This window comes from Salmo salar, chromosome 29, assembly GCF_965601325.2.
Source record: "Salmo salar chromosome 29, fSalSal1, whole genome shotgun sequence".
NCBI classification, from domain to species: Eukaryota; Metazoa; Chordata; class Actinopteri; order Salmoniformes; family Salmonidae; genus Salmo; species Salmo salar.
This window is the reverse complement of record NC_138319.1, coordinates 23756479-23773968: the sequence shown is the minus strand read 5'-3', so window position 1 is coordinate 23773968 and position 17490 is coordinate 23756479. Positions and strand designations below refer to the sequence as shown.

The following is a 17490-nucleotide window of genomic DNA, read 5'->3' as shown; positions in this document are numbered from 1 at the left end:
GAGAGTGATGGTGATGACAACATAACCGGCAGGGGGGTAGGGAGAGCTGGAGCGAGGAAGATCGAGAGAGTGATGGTGATGACAACATAACCGGCAGGGGGGTAGGGAGAGCTGGAGCGAGGAAGATCGAGAGAGTGATGGTGATGACAACATAACCGGCAGGGGGGTAGGGAGAGCTGGAGCGAGGAAGATCGAGAGAGTGATGGTGACAACATAACCGGCAGGGGGGTAGGGAGAGCTGGAGCGAGGAAGATCGAGAGAGTGATGGTGACAACATAACCGGCAGGGGGGTAGGGAGAGCTGGAGCGAGGAAGATCGAGAGAGTGATGGTGATGACAACATAACCGGCAGGGGGGTAGGGAGAGCTGGAGCGAGGAAGATCGAGAGAGTGATGGTGATGACAACATAACCGGCAGGGGGGTAGGGAGAGCTGGAGCGAGGAAGATCGAGAGAGTGATGGTGATGACAACATAACCGGCAGGGGGGTAGGGAGAGCTGGAGCGAGGAAGATCGAGAGAGAGATGGTGACAACATAACCGGCAGGGGGGTAGGGAGAGCTGGAGCGAGGAAGATCGAGAGAGTGATGGTGATGACAACATAACCGGCAGGGGGGTAGGGAGAGCTGGAGCGAGGAAGATCGAGAGAGTGATGGTGATGACAACATAACCGGCAGGGGGGTAGGGAGAGCTGGAGCGAGGAAGATCGAGAGAGTGATGGTGATGACAACATAACCGGCAGGGGGGTAGGGAGAGCTGGAGCGAGGAAGATCGAGAGAGAGTGAACAGGTGGTTATTCAACTACTAAAGGCTCCAGAGATACAGGTTTGGAACAAACACACTGCTACCCTAATGTAACTGTAAAAGTTCTAAAGCATTGCTGTATACGAGGTAACACTTTATAGTTACAAGCAATATACAAACATACACTAGCCTAAGTCACAAACAACAACCTAGCCTACATTTGCAACAGTACCCATGCCTCTTGACAAGTCACCATGTTCTATATTCTTTAGTCCTTTTACAAGTAGTTTGAGCTTTTAAATAGCTACCCATTTAGAATAGGTTGCTGGCCAAGGTTGCTCTGTCTACTACCTTTTGTAAAAGCCCTTCGTTACTGCCGACACTATCACACACTGCTCCATTACCCAAAATGACAACTCAATCCTCACATTGTCGGTTACCATTCCACATTTCTGAATGAAGCCGTTAAGAAGAACCATTAGCCTATCATTTACAAATTCCCTTGACCCTACCTGGGATTTCTTCAGCCAATATGGCTTCTTCACAGATAAGTTCCTCCATCACAGTTTCCTCCATCAGGTCAGAAGAAGTGGGATCCACGATGAGAGAACTCCTCGGTTTTTCCTAGTTTCTGACAAACCCCCCCGCCTGTATCAGTTGTAGAAGTCAGCTGGAACTTGATAAGGCCAAACTGGTCCGGGGAACTATTTTTAGAGCCGTCAAACAAATATGGGGAGGGCATGCCGAGTGTGTGTGTGTGTGTGTCACTACTCTGCCATAGCCAAATAGGACGGAGGGGGGACTGTGCAGAACGAAGTGCGCACGCACAAAGACAGTGGAGCAGAATTGGCACTTGTCCAAACACAGACAATGTAACAACATGAGAGTTGCCTCTTGAAATGTCTGCATGCTCAACTATCTTTAGAGAGGATCTGCTGCAGAGGTTGAACTTGAACTTCTCAAATTTGAGCATGTCATTACACTTCAGCAGGTATTCCCAAACCGGGGTACGCGTACCAATGCCGTCGGGGGTACGCCAAAGAAATTGTTTATTCACAATTTCAAACAGTCAACGAGGCTATACATTTGGGTGAGATTTTTCCCTCTGTCACGTCCTGACCATAGAGAGCTCGTATTTTTCTATGGTAGAGTAGGTCAGGGCGTGACTGGGGGGTTTTGTCTAGTTTATTTATTTCTGTTGTTTTTTGTCTAGTTTAAATTTGCTATGTTGTGTTCTAGGTTGTTTTTTTCATATGATTCCCAATTAGAGGCAGTTGGTCATCGTTGTCTCTAATTGGGGATCATATTTAAGTAGTTGTTTTTCCCACTAGTGTTTGTGGGAGATTATTTTGAGTTAGTGCATGTTGTACCTCTTCGTCACGGTTTGTTGTTTTTTTATAGTTTATTGTATGTATTGCATAGTTTCACATATAAATAAAGATGTGGAAAGATACGCACGCTGCGCCTTGGTCTCGTTCATACGACAACCGTGACACCCCCCCCCCGCCTGAGTAGCTTCGTTTCACTGCCAAAAATCTAATTAAACCATCTAGTGTTCAGTGAAATAACAATGTCAAATACAGGTAGCCTAGTCAAATAATTAACATACAATCACATTGACCATTACGCTCTCGCGGGAATCCCACTAACAGTCCTTATGTAGCCAAATGTAGCTGCTGCTCATGTTGGTATCTGTACTGATGGAGCAAAAGCCATGACAGGGAGACATAGCGGAGTGGTAACGCACTTGCAAGCAGTTGCTCCTGCAGCTTCCACCGAGAGGCTCTTGGTGCCAAGGGAATGCCTGACAGCTTGAAAGACGTTTTGGCTACAGTGAAAATGGTTAACTTTGTTAAAGCAAGGCCCCTGAACTCTCGTGTATTTTCTGCACTATGCAATGATATGGGCAGCGACCATGTAACGCTTTTGCAACAAACGGAAGTGCGCTGGTTATCAAGGGACAAAGTATTGACACGTTTTTTTTTTAAAATTGAGAGACGAGCTTAAAGTTCTCTTTACTGACCATAATTTTCACTTGTCTGACCGCTTGCATGATGACGAGTTTCTCACACGACTGGCCAATCTGAGTGATGCTTTTTCTCGCCTGAATGATCTGAATTTAGGATTACAGGGACTCTCTGCAACTATATTCAATGTGCGGGACAAAATTCAGGCTATGATTAAGAAGTTGGAGCTCTTCTCTGTCTGCATTAACAAGGACAACACACAGGTCTTTTCGTCATTGTATGTTTTTTTTGTATGCAAATGAACTCAAGCTTACAGACAATGTCAAATGTGATATAGCGAAGCACCTGAGTGAGTTGGGTGTGCAATTATGCAGGTACTTTCCCGAAACGGATGACACAAACAACTGGATTCGTTATCCCTTTCATGCCCTGCCTCCAGTCCACTTACCGATATCTGAACAAGAGAGCCTCATCGAAATTGCAACAAGCGGTTCTGTGAAAATTGAATTTAATCAGAAGCCACAGACAGATTTCTGGATTGGGCTGCGCTCAGAGTGTCCTGTCTTGGCAAATCGTGCTGTTATTAAGACACTGATGCCCTTTGCAACCACGTACCTATGTGAGAGTGGATTCTCGGCCCTCACTAGCATGAAAACTAAATACAGGCACAGACTGCGTGTGGACAATGACTTAAGACTGAGACTCTCTCCAATACAACCCAACATTGCAGAGTTATGTGTATCCCTTCAAGCACACCCTTCTCATTAACCTGTGGTGAGTTATTCACCATTTTCAATGAACAAATAAGGTTTTATATGTAAAATGGTTAAATAAAGAGCAACATTATTGATTATTATTATATTATTATTTGTGCCCTGGTCCTATAAGAGCTCTTTGTCACTTCCCACGAACCGGGTTGTGACAAAAACTCACACTCATTCGTATGTTTAATAAATGTATCGTATAGTGTGTGTGTGGCAGGCTTACAATGATGGCAAAAAACAACATTTGAGAGTGCTTTGACCCTGGTGCTAGACGGGGTACGCAGCTGGACTATAAACGTTTGGGAACCACTGCACTACAGTATTTAGAGCTTCCTGTAAAAAGAAGTTGCTTAAATGTGTGAACAAGCAGCTCATGAACAGGCAGACACACCCCTTTTACTTTACTGTGCACTACACTACTGTAATAATAGAGTAATAATGTATTGTATCATGTATTGTTTTATGATGTAGGCTGTGTTACCTTTTGTTGTAATGTAATTGTTTTAATCCTGTTTGGACCCTTGGCATCAGCTAACGGAGATCCTAAGAAAACATTTTTTAAATACTACAATTTTCTCACTAGATGGGTGGAAAAATGCATTATCGGCTTACAAACTTCCAACAATTGAACCTAGTCTAACATTTTTGATACCATACCTTAATACTGTAAGTGGCACTCTCTCTATGCTTCTAACAATCGGGCACGCAATATGCTAGTTACCATGATACAGAAGCCATCACAGTCAGCATTACATTTTAAATGGTGGTGGACAACTCTAGTATTTTTGGAGTCACCCCCAGACTCCTGCTATCAGTGTCATTGGAAACGACTCTCTCCCGAATCCAATTTGACAAAAAGGACCCAAATGATCTAACATTAGCTACAGCTGCAATGTCAATGTGTGCATGCACACTAATGAACTGGTTGATTAATTAGCAATGCATAGAGCCGTCTGAAAATCTCCACTAACAAAAATATTCAATATCTTACGTCAGGAGCCTATTAACGACTCCGACTCCCCACCACTATATATTACAGCCCATTACGACAACACCTGACATGTAAGGCTATCCGCTAATCTTAGTTTGTGTTTAACATAATAATATCCTCTATAATAGGTGAGTACATCATGGTAGTAGGTACATAAAAGGCGGCCAAAGGTTTATTTGGTTTGGGCTACAAGCAACCATGAAAATGAGGAACTGTCAAGCATGCACATGCCTTCAAAATATGTCTAGAGGTGGTTGATGTTGCCTTGGCTACAACCACTGGATCCAACCGCTGTCACCCTAGTGTAGACTCAGTGTCTCTACTGCAACACCAGCACAAACAACCCGTTGGAGTTCACAGCACGACAAACAGGGCCAAGCATTAGTAGGCTATGCCTTTCTGTCAGATATTACAATCACAGTACATGCTTACTTTTATGATACTTCAGATAAGCCAAGCAAGTCCGTGCAACTGTAACTGTTATCAGCCACTCACAACACAGGGCACTTTGCACTTGTTTAGACTCAGTGCTCACAATGACACTGTCCAACGATACTCTATGAGGAGTAGACTATTACTCATGTGTTAAACATGTTAGGTAACGCTTTAAGATCCCGGCTGCTTTAAATCACACAAAACCCAGTGCAGAGTTACACAGGCGTTTTACCAGATCTGCGTGTCCGGGGACGGTCTGGATGAATTACATGGTGTCCACTGAAGGGAATAATTTGATAACTATGAGAGAAATTCTCCCGTATTGCCATACACGTCAGCATTATTCATCATCATTTGAGAACAGAGAAACAAAAAGCCTAAACCAACCACCGAAGACAAGAACATTATCTAAGTCTTTGCCTCCTGCTCGTGCAGTTGCATAACTGACAAATACATATTGAACTGGTTGCAACCTGAAATACTCTGAGACCAGGTTGTTTAATTAACAAGCTATACTTGCATATTAACCTAGAATATAGTTGACTAGATATGCTGTTAGCTAGTTAGTATAGGGATTAGGGAAGGGTACCGACCTTTTTTGGATTGGTTTCTGGAATTCTTCCTTGGAGCCATCGTAAATGCACGGATGCTTACAGTTCAAAGGGTTAGAAATGTTCAAATATTTAGCCTGTAAGCCTTCTTGTTCGCTAAATAAAAGTCTGATACCTCCTTATTAGTGGAAGCTTCCTACTGCTGACTATCACAACACAAGTAACGTCCTCATGGATACAGACAAGCTAAAACGTACTAATGGGTGATCTCAAATTCGACCGGGAACGAGGTCAATGGCGGAGTTTCAACCGGATGATTTTTTTGCTGTAATTCTACAGCGTGGACCACTACGGTCCAGAGCGCCTAGAGAATCCGCCTTGAGGGTGTTGATAAATTGCCTGGCCACACGACTCCCTGCTCCAGACAAACGGCACGCCACGCCCACGGACGTACATTTCTTCTACGTAGCGAACTACAGCGCAGCAGAATCATTTCGTGTAAATTGTCAGGCTATTTGATAACAGCAAAAACGTGGCAAAAAAAGGGAACGTGTCCTCTGTCTATCGCGAGATCTTAACAATCAAAGGTTTAGGTGGCTGCTGGCTGGAAACGAGGGGTCCTATCCCCCATCATCAACATTGTATGTATCTTTCCTTTCAGATAGAGGCGGTGGATCTGGGAAGGACAGAGGGGACTGTATTGTATCTAACCTGGGGGGGGGGGGGGGGGGGGGGGTCTTCTCCGTGTCGCTGGTGGTGCCTCAGTGTGCTGGGAATTCCTGCAGTATCTTCTGGGGGTCAGATTTTAGGGGATTATAGCGGTTTCCTAGAGAGATGAATATGGAGAGAGAGAGAGAGAGAGAGAGAGAGAGAGAGAGAGAAAAAAATACTGTACATAGCCCTAATATGACATTTGACATATACACTCACAAGAACTACAGTGCATTCAAAATTCAGACCCATTGAATTTTCCACGTTTTGTTAGGTTACTGCCTTATTCTAAAATTGTGTCTGGGGCTGATTACGGCCATCAATTGTATTTAATGAACATGTGTACATGTCTAAACAATAGTGACCCATCCACTGAGCTAGATGTGGCTGACGGGTGGTTATAGCGTTTCCTTCACATGACCCATCAAAGTCTGTCGGGTAAGCGTCATCTAATAAAGATTTTAAAAAATCGAAAATATTTTTATCAGGACACTTTCTGTTTTTGATATTGCTACTATGCAAGTACTATCACTGTACCGTTTACAACTTCTTCGATCATGATTACAGATGTGTTGTTGTTGCTGACATGGCTAATTGAGTGACTGTCAGTGACTGACATAAGACAAAAACTGCTGACACACAACCACATTTCAAAATGGCACCTGGTGTATTCTACTATTCTTACTCTCAATAGTAAATAGAGACCCCAACTTAGCGTATGTCGCTTATGCCTAGAACCGGCCCTTTATAGACCCGCAGATGACAGGTCTCAGACCATGACAACTGCAGGCCTGCTTCCAGCAGCATTTGTATTCCAACTCGGTCAAATACACTATAGAAAAGGGTGGTCGAGAAGAAACACTTAAATCATCACACAAATATCACATCAACATTGCAATTGGTAGCCTGTTGTGTCCTGGAATTATGCAATATGATTTGTGACCGCAAGTCTCTGATCGATGCAATTCATCGTCCTCTGAAATTCAAAATAATTTTATTCTCGTTGTCATGTTGGTTAATTTATTAAGCACTTATTTACCCAAAATATACTACATTTAATTACATCAACACGTGGGAGCACAGGGGATGTGGATATGGAAGCATATAATTCTGTGGTAGCTTTTTCATGTAGAGCTTTTTCAACAACCAGACAAAGCTTATCTTTCAACTAAAACCAAATAAATGATTTATTATTATACATTTGCTATAGCACTGTGCAATTCACATTGTTGGAGTAATCCATTTAGAGTTGTAGAGCACAGTCTTCATTTTGTTTGCATAAATAAAATAAAAAGTTGAGATTCCCTCCACTTCCCTCAAGAATATCTCCCAATAGACCTTCGTCATTGTATTTAAAGTAGATTTAGCTGCAGACTGTCATGGGTAATGCCAATGACAACAAATGTAGCGTTCCTCTAAAATACAGTACAGTAGCCTATAAACATCCTGATTCCGTGGGTGAGATCCTTTAGTCGTACATATCCGTTGCTTCTTGACACGTGTGGTTTTTCTTTCCTCTTTTTAACATGAGAAAGCAACCTTTTGAAAATAACACAGGGTTCTCAACAACAACAAAAATAAATATAATGTTCCTGATGAGGTGTACAACTTGTGCCAAGTTGCCTACAAAATAATGACAGTCTATTTACAAAAAGAAAGATAGGGTCAGTAATTTAATATCAGCGTTCGTTAGCTAAATAAATTCAGTTGTTTGGGGGATGTGTCCTTGTATGTGTCCATTTGGTGAGAGAAAAACTTTACCCAGCCGCCTTCAATACATCAGTCAGTTGCCAAACAGAGGAAACTGAAGGATATCACACATGCATACTATAGAGTCACGTCTTTACATTCTGTCAAGTCCTTGACTGGTTTGAATGGTCGCCTGACAATCCAGAAAATCTTCCTCAATTAACCGTTTCCTAAACATGGATTGGGATGAAGGGTAGTGATAGGTGGTTGGAAACCAAGCGTGTTCCTGGAATGTATAGGGGGAGAGAAAAAAGAAAAAGAAACGTGTGCAGTCTACCAATCAGGTTACAAAGTGAACCCCCAAGCATAGCGACTTTCTCAAGATGGAAGGGCACGCCTTCGCTCTCTGAAGATGGGCATGGCAATAAAACATATTTCTTACAAATAGGGGGGGGGGGGGGGGGGGGGTTAAACAAAAGGAGGCAAAGACATTGAATAAAAATAAACCTAAATGACAAAAACCTTAAAATGCCCTGGAATATTCCTCAGTCCATTCACTGTACTGTGTACACAGCAACAATTGTTTCTCGCCTTTCTCCTTGCGTGTTCTCACGCCTCTCTACATGGCTGGGTGTAGAATGGTGATTTTGTGTGACGCTCAGGCTACGGACCTTTTTGAGGGGTTATTAAGGTGTGACCTCTTATAAGATCTCATAAGAGTCGTTGAGCACAGGTTTGTGTTACTAACACATGATCTGGTGGGATGAGTTGAACAGTCCAGGTTTGGTGCCAGAGGAAGAAGAAAGGAGGAAGAGGAGGGCAGGCTAGCAGAAGATGAGCCTTCTTCGCCGACACAGGCGACCTCACGTGGACTTCTGCCGGTAGTGAAGGGTTAGGTCTCCACCGCTCTTCCAGATAAAATGCTTGACGGTCCGCAGGTCCATATTGGGATCCAATACCTATAGACAACGAAAAGTGATTTTAGGAACATATATTAATACAAGATGTAACACAAAGGCAAAAGATGGGGACTGTACCGTATAAGCTGCACAGTACCTGGTCCTGACAGAGCAGCTCAATCTTCTCCTCGGCCAGCACGGCCACGTCCTCCTCCTCCTTCTGCTCACTGGGCTTGTCGTTGTTCCCCGAGGCCCCCGTCTGAGACTCGTTGTCCAGGTTGATGATCTTCTCGTATACGTGCTCCATCACCTTCCTCACCTGGAGCATGTCACTGGCCGACAGGCGGTCCCTATTGGAAGGACCACAACGTTGGAATATAACTCAAGCTTGGAACATTGAACGGTGAGATAAATAGTTCCAAGTGAATGATCTCTTTAGCAAAATGTGGTTTGCAGGGAAGGATGAACATGCAACACCAATAGGAACAGAGAAACTGGTTCAATCGTTATAAACGTGTTTCACTTACTTCTTTAAGGTTTTTGCACCAGAAGAAGAATGAGGCTGGAGGTAGAAGGGGATTTTGTTGAATTTGGGCATGTTTTTCTAAAAGACAGGGAAGAAAAAGTTGAAAATCATACATGAGAATCACAGTGTATAGACACTACACAATTAGCTATAGTACATTACTGTAGAAAGACATTTATATTTATCATTAAATTAAAGGACGAGAGCTCACATCCACGGTGATGTCGATGACCCACTGTGGCACGGTCTCGTTGAGCAACATGGACTCAGTCTCACCACCGGAGTCTCGACACAACAACCTGGAGAGAGAGAGAGAGAGCGCGAAAGAGCCTTGAATAAGCCTGCCGGGAGGGCCATGTGGGTGGGGTTTGCACTTTTAGTACTATTTCATGCTACACTGTGATAGACCGAGATAGCATTGTGTATTTTACCTGAACAAGGTCCTTCCCCCTGCCTCTCCAAAGATGACTGGTGTGTGAGGGGGAACATGGAAGTAGCCGTTACCTTTCTGTATCCTGCTCTCATGCTCCCCGTTCACTGAACACACACACACAAACAAACACACACACACACATCAGAACATAGAATATCACAAAGGCTGTCTGCATTATACTGTTAGTAAATGCAATTGTATGTGTGTATATGCATATAGCAGCTCACTGTGGTTCATCTCTGTCTCTTCATCCATGGGGTTGATGTGGGTTCGGGGCCAATACTCCAGTAAGGCCTGCAGCAGCAGTCCGCCCAGGTTCACTAGAAAAGAATAGAACTCTGTAGGAATGATACTGCATGTACGGTAACTGTTCGGGTAACACTTTTTTTAAAGTCAACCATAGCTTACAGGGCAGTATAAAAATGATCACTCACACTTGGGGTCAGACCCATCAGGACTGGAGAAGCCTGCATCCTTGGCTGACACCCATGCAGCAAAGCAGTCGCTCTCATCCAGCGTGATGGTCAACATCTACCCAATAGAATATATGTATTAAAATGAGGACAAATCCCTGTTCCACTGACTGTCCAAAGCTTACAATGTAAAACAGCGCAGGATCAGCTTACCCCAGTTTTAAGATCCACTGAGAACCAGTTTGGCACATAGACCATTTTGAACCTCTTTTTAATCTCTTCGTCAAACTCCATCTTTCCCAGGTCTTCCCCTTTACACGCCTGGATGAGGACAAGAGGTATTCAATCATACAATACGACAAACAATGGAGAGATGGAAGATAAATGATAGATAGAAGAGAGAGCAAAAGGCACGCACCTTTAAAACATCCCAGTATGCAATGTTGTTGTTGGTGTCTTTGGTTAGTATGTGTCTCTTGTCGTTCAGAATGTGACACTGGATAATACTGGCTCCCCCTAGTGGACAGAAATACACACAACACTCATTTAAGCCTAGAACATATATATATATGTTTTTTTTATTTATCCAACTAGGCAAGTCAGTTAAGAACATTAAGAACAAATTCTTATTTACAATGACGGCCTACCCTGGCCAAACCCGGACAATGCTGGACCAATAGGCCGCTGCGCCACTCGGGAGCCCAAAATACACAAGGGGTTTAATATAGAATATTTTTGTGGGATCCTGAGTGGCGCAGCAGTCTAATGCAAGAGTACAAGAGACGTCACTACAGTCCCTGGTTCGAATCCAGGCTGTATCACATCCGGCCGTGATTGGGAGTCCCGTACGGCGGCGCACAATTGGTCCAGCATCGTCCAGGGTAGGCCGTCATTGTAAATAAGAATTTGTTTTTAAACTGTCTTGCCTAGTTAAATAAAGGTTCAAAAAAAGAAAATTGTAATTACAAAACTTGCCATGCAGTTTATTGGGAGATTTATGAAGTTTGAATCTATCAATCATTTTGAATGATTAATGGATTACAAAAAAGAAGAAGTGTGTGGTGTTTTTACCTGTAACGACCTGCTCGGGTTGAGTACAGAGAGGCGTCAGGGGAGCAGTGCAGTCGTTGTCGTAATCGCCAGATGCTCGGAAATTATGAATGCCCTTCAGAGACTGCAATGAGTCATGACGGGAAACATAATCAGGGAGTGAACATAGCATTAAAAGTATACAGCGACACACAGGCCTCACTGAATCCTGTTTTTTTCTGTGTTATATTTTTTACAGTAGTACTATGTCTATTTAATATGAACATATCCATTACTCATATAAAAACCCTGTTGCTCTACTTCAGATATGCTGCTTACCCATTTGTTGACGGTGGACTTGGTGGTGGAGACCCAGAGGGCTGTGGGGGGGTCTGCCGAGCGGTCCAGCTCCATCTGAATCAATGTGTTGTTAACAGAAACACTTAAGGATGACTTCACCTTGATATTACTTGCTGATTATCTTAAAAATGTCTCATTAATGCGTTCCTGACTCTACTAATTATTATACTAGTGTACTTTCTTGTATACAACAGTCTTAAAAAAACATTTGAGTTAATGTTACAAAATACTTAAGTCCAATAAACATCTAGGCCTAATATCTACAAGTTACAACCTTTTCAACTACGTTTCCCAGCATGCCGTCGGCTCGGCATATCGCAGTAACCCCACCCCTTTCACCTTGAGGACTGGGGCTTTCTCCTCGCAGATGAGAACGCGGAGGTCTGGATTCCTCAGGTCGGTGCAGTAGATCTTGCGGTCACGTCCGCCGGAGTAGACATGCGTGAAGGCTTCGTTGACCTGCAGGGCCCACACGCCCTCATCGTGCACCCGGTAGGTAGCGATGCACCGCTGCTGCCCCAGCGACCACAGACGGATGGTCCCGTCTGAGCTGCCCGAGAGACACTGGGGGGAAAAGCAGATGTAACATTAGGAATACAACATTTTCAAAACTTTCACAAAAATGTCCGGGTTATTCGAAATCCAGGTTGAAAAATTCCAGGTTGGCAGCTTCCTTCGCAGCTTATTGCCAGCAGATTCCAGAAATGACTGAAAAAGTCCTCTCCCTCCTATGAAACATAAGAGAGCCATTGCAGCTGACATTTTTAAGGGTGAGAAACGAGATGAGATTTCGAAGAGCCATCCTTACCTGAGTGCCATCCCTGTTTAGCAGTAATGATTTAACGTTGTCTGTGTGGCCTTTCAACTTCATCAGCTTGGCACAGGTTCGAGGATCCCAAACTCTCAGCACCTGTAGCAGGACACATTCACTCTATGAGGTATATGAAAACACAGGTTTAGGTTTTTGTTGGTGGCACACACTTTGTTCTTACACACATCTTCCTTTAGAACATGGAGGTGAAGTAACAGGTTCAGTTAGCTGGAAGTATTATACCAATCTCATCACACCACTAGAAATATTACAACTATATCAATACAAGTGTGATTTAAGAACCCACCTTTTCAGTGGACCCTGACACAATGACGGTGCCCATCTGATTCATAGCCAGACTGTAGATGGAGTCTTTGTTCCCACTCAGTGAGGAGGCTGGGAGACGACAACAACAGCATAGTTACCAAAACACTCAGGTCTGTCTCAAGAGTCCACTCGTCAGTAACCAGGAAAGTCCCACTGAGACACAGTGTATTTTACATATTTAAGATATCCATCATTCAAACTGATGTGTACTACAGAAACAAGAACATTGTCTTCAATGATGGTTCTCCAGATACACATCTATCTCATGTCTTCATTCCAAGTAGTGCAGTGAACATTTTCAATACTCAGTCTAGGATATGCCTGTGACATGACATAGCTGGGTCATGTTCATTAGGGCAAGCAATGGAAAACACTTTATGCAACAGGAAAAGAAAATGATCGTTTCCAGGTAGTCCCTCCCTGTTTCAGTTCGTTTTCTTCAGTTCGGTGGCCAATGTCTGAACAGGACCCAGATGAGAGAGCATACTCACTGGTGACAGTATTATTGGATGCGGTCAGTGCCGTTAGTGTGTTGACGTCCCATAGAAAGATCTGTCTGTCCAGCCCTGCTGAGGCCACCAGTTCCTTGTCCTTGGCATAGGCTAATGCTTTGACATAGTCCTGTACAGACAAAACCATAAGGGGTAACATCAATCAGGATGCCAAGTCAGTGCTTTTGAGTAAGATTTTGGTTCTGATTGCGCTTCAGCCTATACCTTGAGACATGCATGTTAACTCTAATGTAGCAGTAACGTTATGCGTATGTATCTTAAGTTTGGCCTTTGTGATGATTTTGGAGCTCAGTACATAGTATGCTATTACATACCTTATGTGTTCGCAATGTGGACATGCAGAATCCCTTATGCGCATTCCAGACTTTCACTGTGGTGTCTGAGGAAGCAGATATCACTGGAATACAGAGTAAGATGTCTTTATTTTTAAGACACAGGATAACTAGGAACAGACAATATGCCATTAAAAACATACATTTTCAAAGGCAAAAAAAACAACTATTTATACCAATGGCGTGCAGGCTTAAGTAACTGTCCAGTGTTTCCAGATTTCTATGAAATATGACCTATAATTAATTACAATATGAGTGAAATTGTTTTCCTTCCATAAAATGGTAATTAAGTATGTTAAAAAGCAGCTTTCTCTGTTGGAATGTGTGGGCATACTGTATACCGGTCATTAATAATACTAATGTGAGTAGACCGCTGATTGGCCAGCTCAGGAGGATGACGACACCCTCTATGACAAAATATAAAGTATTTTTGAAATGGTCTGTTTGAGGTATTTTTTAAAGTGTTTTTTCTCCAATTTATGCTTTGGCCACAAATACGAGTATAGGACGAGTCAACAACATTATTTGGGTATGAGTTAACAGAATATTAACTTTTAAAAGTGAGATTTTCCCTGGACATATAGGAGTAAATATCCATAAACAGGGTTTTGCCAATTTGCACGTGATGGAAATGTCCTAAAATCTGGTTGCTTTTCAGTGATAATTCTTTAATAAAAATATATGCTTTCCATTCTGAAGGGTAGGGCTCAATTTAACCCCTTCAGCTCTGGATTAATACATTACACTGACTCACATGTCTTCCCATTGCAACAGAGGACGATGTCATTGACCCAATCTGTGTGGTGTTCCATCGACGCAATGTACGGGTCCTGCTGCAATAAAGAGAGTTTACGCTGCAAAATCAGTGGGTTTATGCAAGTCTTCTATGACAATCAATTACAATAACAGCACAACAAATAAGTCTGGATCTTTTCATTTGAACATTGACCATAGGCATTGGTCTGTACATCTATGCATCTAAAATATTAGCTCTTCCTCAATTCATCTTTCCTCGACACCTTTAACATCCCCTCTCTTCGCCTCCTTCTCTAAACAGGGGAGGGACCTTGGACCTTCTCCAATACAGTTGAGAAGGAGACGATAGGATGTCAGGAATCAAGGAAAGGTGAGCGATAGAGCCATCAAAACCACAGTGTGACCTCGAGGGAGAGGGGTCAAGGGGTCATGATGATAATATGGCATTCTGCCTAGGTGGAGTGTTTAGGTGACGGACAGGTTACCTTGTGCTGGTTGACGCTCCATATCCTAATGATGGAGTCTCGGCCAGCCGTGAAGAGGCGGTTCAAGGCCGGGTCGAGCTGCAGGGCGTTCACCCCATTGCGGTTATACTTCTCCACCTCATCCCTAATCACATAGGATACCTGCAGAGAGAACTGGATATGAGTGCACTTTGAACCATATTACAATAAAATGAAGATAGATTGGTGTTGTTTCTGGTGAATCCTTGACATTGTCCTGTATACCTATAATAACATATAGGCGCTGGTGTTGGCACTGTTGCTGAAACCTTTCAAGTGTCATAAATGGCTTGTAAACACTGGTAATGTATATCATCGGTCAAGGATATCTGTTGAAATGGATGATGGTACCTGTGGAAATGAATGATGCTACAGCAGGAGTGTCAGGTGAGTCCTGGAAATACTATCCCTTCATCACCACTCTCAATTCCATTACATATAAGAGTCATTGGACAAAGGTCCCTTCTGTAGGAGGGAGTTTTGTTAAGAACCCCGACACTCAATCTGAACATTAACACGCATCGCTTGCGGTACGGTATTGGAAGCATAAGGACCTTATCTTTCATATCAGCAAGAAATAATAATAATAGAAAAATAGTTAAATTGATACACACCTTGATAGGTTTAGTGCTCCCACACAGCCATATCTCTGTGTTAAAGCGCTTGTTTACAGAAAACAGACAAGACGAGGTGCTTTGCTAATTAAGCAATAAGGCCCGAGAGGGTGTGGTATATGGTCAATATACCACAGCTAAGGGATGTTCTAAACGTTAAAACACAGAGTTGGGATTTTAGTTCACAAGGAAGTCTTGGGCGAAGCTAATAGAGCTCACCAGTCCTTGTAGTCCTAAAACCACAAAATGAGTTACCTCTGGTTCGTTCACCCATCCCTATGGGAAAAATTGGGTTTTGGAATAAATGCTGAAAATAAGGTCTGAGTTTAACACAGGCTCAGGAAATCTTATACGTTTTGTTGTATTTGATAATAGCAGTCATAACCTTTATGTGCTTCGTGATTTTTTTTAATCACAAATTCTTCAAAATTCAGAAAAAGTGACATTATCTGATTATGTTTATCTCATAGAACAAAACGAATAAAATCTCCTAAGCCTGTGTTTACCACAGACCTTATTTTTGGCATTTATCCAAAACGGCATTCATTTTTCCCTAAGGCTTTGTCCAACGATCCATTGTGGAGTTAGTGCCTACAAAAAGACAACCATTAGTATTTCTCTCTATGGCTGAGAACTGCAGGGAGAAGGCAGAATGCCGCCTAGAGTTTGAGAGTTGTGTAAATAATAGCCGTCCCATTAAACACAGCCTAAATGTATGTTCTGAGAGACCATAGCCTGCTGACAGACAGTGAAATTGTTTTTATTTCACTATATGCAAATTGCAGTGGCTCTGCAATACAAATCTGGAAAATTCAATGCAAATGGTTTTCCAGGTGCAGAATACACATTTGCAGATATCTACATACAAACATTATATAGCATCAACAGGGGACAAGGAGACTTGTTGACCATCTATAGTACTGTAATGCAGCACTCAACACACTGCATGCTATCATTAGTCTTGCATATGTGTGACTACAGTTTGATGACGTCGGGCAAAATAGGATCAAGCCTATCAAATTGTAATCAGACAAAAGATAATTGCACCATCCAACTGGTTGCATACTAGATAGCCAAGATAGAAAATCACGTCCTTCAGTTAGCTATCTCGTGAGGGTAGGCGCGGGGGGAATTCTTCCATCTCTAGCCGCAATAACACCCCATAATCTCACTTTCACATACAAATATCTTGACAACCCATTCAACTCGAAACACGGTCTCGGTCAACCGAATTGAGTAATTTGCAGCGGGTCGCAAAATCTTTAAGTAGCAGAAAGCTAAACTAGCTCTCTGCTAGCGGTGCCAGAGCCTGGGATTGACCAGCTGCACTTGCCCGCCACACGTTGAGTGATTAAAGACATCCATGGATAAGCAGGCAAAATATACATTTCCGCGGCCATGAATGCAACTTGAAAAATCCTTACTCTGCATGACAATATAGATACATTTACCTGGACTTTTCTCCGCCCAGCAGCATTTTGCCTGTGAAGAGTCGCCATCTTACATGTTGACAGCTTGACGTCACTTCCATAAGGCGCAAAGGAGGATACTTCCGGAAAGTGAGGGCCCAATCTTCGAGGCTCCGCCTACAAAATTGATAAGAGCCCAAATACATGTATTGCACAGAAATAATATATTTACACTAAACAAAAATATAAACGCAACATGTAAAGTCCCAAAAATATTCCTTACCCCAGGATACTTCAACTGGTGACTATCCGAGAGAATAAAGAAAAATGAGCACTGTTGCTGCATAAATCGAATAGATTTATTGACGGGACAAGTAAACAATTGGCAACATGTAAAGTGTTGGTACCATGTTTCATGAGCTGACATAAAAGATCCCAGAAATGTTCCATACGCACAACAAGCTTATTTCTCTCACATTTGTTTACATACTTGTTAATGAGCACTTCGCCATTGCCAAAATAATTCATCCACCTGACAGGTGTGGCATATCAAGAAGCTGATTAAACAGCATGATCATTACACAGATGCACCTTGTGCTGGGAACAATAAAAGGTCACTCTAAAATGTGCAGTTTTGTCTCACAACACAATGCCACAGATGTCTCAAGTTTTGTGGGAGCGTGCAATTGACATGCTAACTGCAGGAATGTCCTTCAGA

General features: G+C 42.8%; 2 protein-coding genes across 16 annotated transcripts in view; both read right to left on the bottom strand.

The window, feature by feature from the left end:
• The window catches only part of unm_hu7910 (un-named hu7910), a 52406-nt gene extending 46471 nt beyond the window's left edge, over positions 1–5935 (bottom strand). For 2 of the 12 annotated variants that reach the window (XM_045710650.2, XM_045710652.2), the window contains exon 1: positions 1253–1515. In XM_045710650.2, the coding sequence (XP_045566606.2) occupies positions 1253–1316 (64 nt within the window). In that variant the 5' untranslated portion in view covers positions 1317–1515. Of the gene's footprint in view, positions 1–1252; positions 1518–5490 lie in introns of those variants that run through there. The other 10 variants (XM_014181309.3, XM_045710642.2, XM_045710645.2 and 7 more) reach the window with 7 other exon arrangements.
• Positions 5936–7136: 1201 nt separating this feature from the next.
• wdr48a (WD repeat domain 48a) lies at positions 7137–16888 on the bottom strand. Of its 4 annotated transcripts, none has more exons than XM_082970749.1 (19): positions 16815–16888; positions 14732–14872; positions 14245–14323; positions 13473–13555; positions 13138–13267; positions 12627–12715; positions 12317–12439; positions 11848–12072; positions 11488–11562; positions 11191–11293; positions 10538–10635; positions 10333–10440; positions 10141–10237; positions 9934–10026; positions 9705–9810; positions 9485–9572; positions 9275–9351; positions 8905–9097; positions 7137–8807 (listed from the first exon to the last, which is right to left on the bottom strand). In XM_082970749.1, exons 1-19 carry the CDS (start codon positions 16860–16862, stop codon positions 8712–8714), a joined length of 2052 nt encoding a protein of 683 aa, XP_082826875.1. In that variant the 5' UTR covers positions 16863–16888; the 3' UTR covers positions 7137–8711. The 4 variants fall into 4 exon arrangements, with proteins under 4 accessions (XP_082826875.1, XP_014036806.1, XP_082826876.1 ...); XM_014181331.3 differs by having other exon boundaries at positions 12317–12418; XM_082970750.1 differs by having other exon boundaries at positions 14245–14320.
• Positions 16889–17490: the final 602 nt, after the last annotated feature.

Excerpts from the sequence above, each read along its gene's own strand:
- wdr48a (XM_082970749.1), bottom strand. The coding sequence starts at position 16,862 with ATGGCGACTCTTCACAGGCAAAATGCTGCTGGGCGGAGAAAAGTCCAG. Across the intron at positions 11,294-11,487 it reads AGTCCACCGTCAACAAATGG|TCTCTGAAGGGCATTCATAA; the intron begins GTAAGCAGCATA and ends GACTCATTGCAG. Across the intron at positions 10,238-10,332 it reads CAGTGGATCTTAAAACTGGG|ATGTTGACCATCACGCTGGA; the intron begins GTAAGCTGATCC and ends TCTATTGGGTAG.